This window comes from Antrostomus carolinensis, unplaced genomic scaffold, assembly GCF_000700745.2.
Source record: "Antrostomus carolinensis isolate BGI_N321 unplaced genomic scaffold, ASM70074v2 scaffold14470, whole genome shotgun sequence".
Classification (NCBI taxonomy): Eukaryota; Metazoa; Chordata; class Aves; order Caprimulgiformes; family Caprimulgidae; genus Antrostomus; species Antrostomus carolinensis.
The window spans coordinates 39261-45260 of NW_010287807.1; the positions used below are offsets into that span (position 1 = coordinate 39261).

The window sequence follows — 6000 nt, forward strand, 5'->3', positions numbered from 1 at the left end:
TATTGTGCACACTGTGAGGCATGAGGATAAATCTTGGGGCTTACTGCAGAACCAGTGAGCATTGTCTCCCTCACAGGCATCCGTGACACAGGAGGAAGAAAAGGTTGGAAAACTCTTGTTTGGATAGCTTGAGGTTGAAGTCAGTGGATTTTTGTAGGTGATCTGGCAAAGAATGGGAGGAGAGCAAAAGTGAGCACATGACCCATCAAGGTATTGAGAGATCAGTGTGATATCAGAATGATTTGCTGAGATAGATCCTTGGGATCTGGGGTTGTCCTGCCTGCCCTGTGAGTCAGTGCCTTAGAAGAATCCCAGTGATAACTGCAGTTCAGAAGGCAGGTTACTGGGAGCCAGGGAAAACCAGGGTTTCTTCCTGTGCCTCCCAGGAACTGACTGTATGGAGGCTTGGAAAGTTTCTTAGACTGATGGACTTTTGGATGTGCACTGAGATCCCAGCAAGGCACATGTGTGATGAACATGACTGATGATGCAAGACAGGGTCTGTGGCAGCTGTCAGTCTGGCACCTGACGTACGCAGCTTCTGCCTTGTTCCTGGTCCTTGCCTGCTCACGGTACAAACCTACTCAGTATAAAGGTTTGTGATCTCCTCTTTAGGTGTGGCTTTTACCCCCCTGCCTGTGCATGTGCTTGTGATGTCTGTCCTTGAAGTTCTTTGGCAGCTTTCAGGGGCTGACATACATTGTGAAGAGAGTGCAAATGAGAAGTAAAGTTCACGTGATGTTAAGGGCTCTCCTGCTCTGTACGGGTCTCACAGCTGCTGTATCTAGTCGGTGACAGCAATGGGTCTTGCCTTCCAACATTCCTGGGTCAGCTGCCTCTCCATAGCCTTTGTTCTTAGTAGGATGGTTTCTGGAGGGAGGGGACAGGCCCTGAAGGCAGCTTCCATCTCCAGGAGCCACTGTGCTCATCCCGCCACGGATCCCGAGGTGCTGGGTGGAGACAGTGGAGCACTGGGCTTGTACTGTAGCATAGGGTGAAGTCCCCTCCAGGCCATGGTGTGACTCCACAGTGGGAAAAGGACAGGGAAGAGGGAGGCTGGGAAAAGCCTCTGTGTCTTGGGAGATGCATACAATGAGCTCTTGTTCTTACTCTGTGTGGGGTGTGAGATGTTCCCAGCCGTGCTCTGCATTCAGTAACTGTCAAGGCTGGCTGCAGATGGAAGTCAGGGCAGCCAGTGCTTCCATTTGCTGCAGTTCCTTGTCTTTGTGGCCGTTGTTTTACTGTGTGGCCAGATGTAAGGGAATTTGGGAGCCCTGCAGCTGCTGTGGCCTGTGTATTCGCTTCTTTACCTGTGAGGTTTGAAGGCATAACAATCTCCTCTCTTCAGATAAGGCAAAAGGAGAGTCTGGGACAATGGAAAGACTTTGGTTCATCTTGAATCATCCTCAAACTACTTCCAAGAGAGACACATTGAGCAACTGATGGCAGAAATCTAGGCAGGAAGATAAGACTGCCCTGGATGGACCTTCTGGGAGAGGAAGACAAAAAATATAACTGAGAATGCCCAGTGATGCTGACCTTGAAAAGTGACAGAGAGAGACCTGGAAGCAGGGACACAGTTTGAGAATCCCAAGGCTGATGTGGGAAAAGAATAGGAGGCTCCCTGGAAAGGTCAACCATACCCAGAGATGTCCAAGCTCTCCTCATTAGCAAGGTTTGGCAGTGGCACCCAAAACTCTGTTCAGAGTTCTTACTGTAACGAGCCATTTTCAGAGTCCTGGGAATATGTAGGTCTCTGCAAAGAAGAGGAGGAAGGGGGTTCTGGAAAGGAAGGGTTTTCCTGCCAGAAAAGTCCTAGCTAGACATTTCTTTTCCCCCTGATGATTACTACATAAAAATCTGGATTTCAGAACCTGCTGCTGGTGCAGCATCCTTGTGGCTTTCTGGTGGAATGTGGGGTATGGAGGCGCAGTGAAATGGCTCCCATCCCTCACCAACCGCAGCGCTGGGCTTGGCAGAATCTTTCCTGTGTTGACAGGACGTTCTTCTTCCTATTAGTAGTTGTTTTGGCCTGTCAAGTTCACATCTTGCATTGCACTGGGAGACCTCAGCTGAGATTGTTTGGTGGGTGGTGCTGCTGCAGAGTCTGCTGGGGAGGAGTGGTCCCTGCTGAGGGAGTCTACATGAAAAATTCAGGTGGAGTAATTGAGGCAGGAGAGAGAGGGATGTCTCAACACAGTTGGAGCAGGGTTTGAGACAGGAATTGGGGGAGTTTGTGTGTCCAGAGTCCCAGCACAGTGGTGGGTGGATGCCTTTTGGCTATTTCTGGTTGCTTTGTTTTGGTTTGCAGCCTGTGTGACCACGCCAGGGAGTCGATTGCCGGCAGTGTATCGATGCACGCAGCAGATATGGCTGTATAGGAAAAGGGAGGAGAGTGATGGATTTGCAATCGTTTTTTTAATCTTGTGGATCTCAGGGGAGATCTCCCCTACCTTGTACAGGTGGAGCTGCAGGCTGCCTGCTCATTCCAGCGGGCAGGAAAGGCGATGAACACGGACATTTCCATCCCATCAAGACAAGCTGCTCTCTGGAATGGAGAAAGCATCTGGCAGGCAGGGGAAACTCTTGAGTCTCTGCAAGGTCTGAACAGGGGAGAGAGAAACAAGTTTTGCCCATTTCAGGAACCCCCCAAGCAGGCAAGGGTGGAAAGAGCCAGGAGATGGGGAGGAAGTAACCGTGGATTTGATCAATGTGTGTGTTGCTGGTGGGGGTGGGGAAGTTCCTGTGTTCCTCTCATTTACCAGCTGACAGATCTCTGGGAGGAAAGGTGGCTGCTCCTGGAAATTATTAATGGCTTAGAAAGAGGTGCTGGACTGCCTCGTCATGAGGCAATTAAAGGCGAGGAGGGAGCGTGGCTGCAGCCTCTCTCTGGCTCTGCCTGTAATGAGTGATCTGTCCACATTAGGTGTTGGTGTGCCTCTAATGAACTTGAACAGGTTTCTTCATTTATCCCTCACGTAATCATATCACATCAATTAAATGCCAGACTAGTGGGGGCCAGGGGTGTGGAAGGAGAGGTCAGACATTTTCATTTCCTAGCAGAATAATCAGGGCCCTTCTTAGTGGGAAAAAAAAAATCCTGCTGTGGGCTGTCAGCTTGAGGATGTAGAGGCAGAGTGGGGAGGAAGAGAAGCACTGGTTAACCAGAGCACTCTAGGCATTGTCTTCTGGAGTCTTGCTGGTACACTTCTGCCTCAGGAGATGGAAGCTTGAAGGTTGTACTGGGGCCTCTGTGTGAGTGCATGGGTGGGAGGCAGGAGCTGAGCTTAGGAGAGGGGAGCAGGAGGCTGGAGAAGTTCAGTAAGTTCCTCTTAGCAGCACGTAGGAATGACCCCAGGGCCTGATACCCCATTCCTGCCCGCGGCTGGTTTCTTTGCACGCTCTCAGATGAGCTGGTGGCTGGATCTGTCGGTGCTTTTGCTCATGCTGGGTGATGGATGAGAGCGTGGCCCTCTGGATTGTAGCCTCAGCTGCTCAGGTGCCCGTCAATATGATGTGGTGCAGTGAGCAGCCCTGCAATCCATCTCCTGGGGAGCAGGAGCTCTGCAAGGCTGTGGGCACCCCAGAGAGCTCCGTCCCTCGGGGGGCAATTGTGGGGGGGCTGCGTGCTGGCAGATGGGTGAAAGCAGAGTGAGCAGGGAGATGATGGGGAGCTGGGAACGCCAGCAGCCAGTTTATTAATGACTCTGGGGGCAGTTCAGTCAGTAACATAAGGTCAGCTGCTGAGGAGGGCAAAGAATAGATGCCATGGTGGGGCCCAGGAATCGTAAGATGAGAAAAATGTACAGCCAGTTTCCAAGCAGAGAGTCTGAAATGTGAATAAAGAGCTTCTTCAGCAGTTCTGTAAGCTGGGGCAGGCAACCTGCAGCACTGAGCTGGGCTTAGCTCAGGGGTGGTGGCTGGAAGGAGGCAAGAAGCAGCCAGTTCTGCTCCCCCTGTACAGAATTTGTGTTCTGTCATTTAAATGCCTGGTGACTCACACTGTCTGGAGGAGGGAGAGGGGAGAAGCACTGCTCCACTGATCTGAACTCAACGTGAGTAGAAATCTGGTTCCAGAGGCAGATGATATTCCCTCAGGCCAAGCACCTAAAGGCTCTTAATACTTCCTCGTGGGCTCCCTTGGACCTGGCTGTCTGTCTGCAGAGGGGACAGGCAGCACTGTCTGTCCCCAGAGCTTTCTGTGACTAACAGAGGGAACAAAGCTAGGAGAGGTTTACAAGGATGCCCTGAACCAGAGAGTCTCCCCCTGATTTTGGTTACATATGACCATGGAGGGGTGGAGGTGGGCACACACAGACACTGTTTCTCGGTGGGACAAGTCCTTCTCTGGTCTCAGCTTCATGACTCATTCCTTCTCCTTTCTCATGTCTCTTCAGTAGCTCCAGTTCTTCTCATTGTGCTCTTCTGTCTGTCTTCCTCTCCTAGCTTTCCTGTCTCTCTGAGCAGGGCAGACAGGTATCTTCATGACAGAGACTTGGGTGCTGTGCTGGTGGTGCTCTGTAAACTCCAGGTAGCAGCAAATCCTGGGCTTTAGCAGTCAAACCCCACTATGGGCTTCTGGGGCCATTTCTCTGCCTCTGTGTCCTGGCTCTGAGATGAAATTCATCCTTCTCTGGGCCTCTCATGCAAAAATATGGTGATTTCCCCTTTAGTGTGTGACTGTACTCCTGAGGGTGAATGCTGGGGTGGGATGCTTTGCCCTGTGCATGTACCTCCTGCCTGTGTGCTGCTCTTTAGGGTGCTATTTACATGGTAAATACACTTGCAGGTAAAGCCAAAGCCAAGCAGGCATCAGACGACAGTTCAGAAGCAAGCAGCAAGGACTACGGCGAGGAGGATGAGGATGATGATGAAGGAAAGTATGAAGTCGAGGAGGATGAGGAAGAATTGGAAGAAGACAGTGACTCAGATGGTAAGTAGAGCAGTTGGGCAAAGGGGAAGGGAATTGTTGACAGCATTGAAGGCTCCTTTGCATTCTGAGGGCTCTGCTACAAAGGAACTGTCTCCTCTTTTCTTGCTGTGCTGCTGTTGGGGGCTGTAGGGTGTCAGGAGGGGCTTCTACACACAGACACACACACGCCCTGCACAGGGAGACCTGGCAGTTCTGGTTTGATACTGAAAAGAGAGGGAAGGGGTTAAGGTCTTTGCAGGTCTTGCCTCTAACAAGCCACCAGTTCCTTTCATCTCTTTTCAGGGGCCTCCTGCAGAGAGGCTCAAACAAACTCTTGAAGTACAGCCCACCCCAACAGGGTACAGAAGCCTTGCTCCAAGGCTCTCCACAGGTTACACATGCAAGGGGGTGTGGAGGGAGCACTTCACTTTTCATCTGAACCCTGCCTGGGGTTTGGGGTGCTGCACAGGGGTAACCCTTTAGTTGCTGCTTCTCAGCAGCTTCTCTTAGGATAGGGCTGGTAGGAGATCTTGGCCAGGTTCTGCAGTCACCTGGGGTTTCTGCACTGAAATGGACCTTGATAGAGCCATTGGCTTTGCTCCTGATCCCTTCTGCCAGTCAGGAGCTGCTGCCAAGAGAAGGGCTAAGAGTGGTGGGTGTCAGTGTGAGACTCTACCAGTTCAGCCTGCTCCCAGCCAGCCACAGCAGCGGTCTGACTGAAGCTGCCAGCTGTGTCACCAGGGCTGTGCTGGATGCCAGGCTCCAGGCTTTGTTGCAGCTGAGGAGAGAATATCTTCCTCTCCCATCCCTTGCACAGAGGCACAGCCAGCTGGGGAGCCTGCTCAGCACCCCAAGTTCAGCTCAGCCTTGCTTGTGGCTGCCAAGTGGCTCTGCTGACGTAGCAGCGGGGAGCTGGGCCTGCCAGGGCTCTGGCTGCCCTGGTGTTCCTCGGCTGGGCTGTGTGTGCCACTTGCTTAGACTTGTGTATCAACGGGCCAAGGCTCTGCTCCTCAGCGTGCTGTGGGGTGTGATTGTGGGGAACAGCCACAAAAGCTCCTTGACTAGTTTGGGGCACAGGGAAAGCAGGA

At 52.1% G+C, this 6000-nt stretch overlaps 1 protein-coding gene across 1 annotated transcript in view; it reads left to right on the forward strand.

The window, feature by feature from the left end:
- Nucleotides 1-6000, forward strand: part of NOC2L (NOC2 like nucleolar associated transcriptional repressor) — a gene marked incomplete at its 5' end in the record, with an annotated part of 45297 nt that overhangs the window by 38340 nt on the left and 957 nt on the right. The window contains one exon of the mRNA XM_010164329.1: nt 4790-4933. Within this exon, the coding sequence (XP_010162631.1) occupies nt 4790-4933 (144 nt within the window). The remainder of the gene's footprint in view (nt 1-4789; nt 4934-6000) is intronic.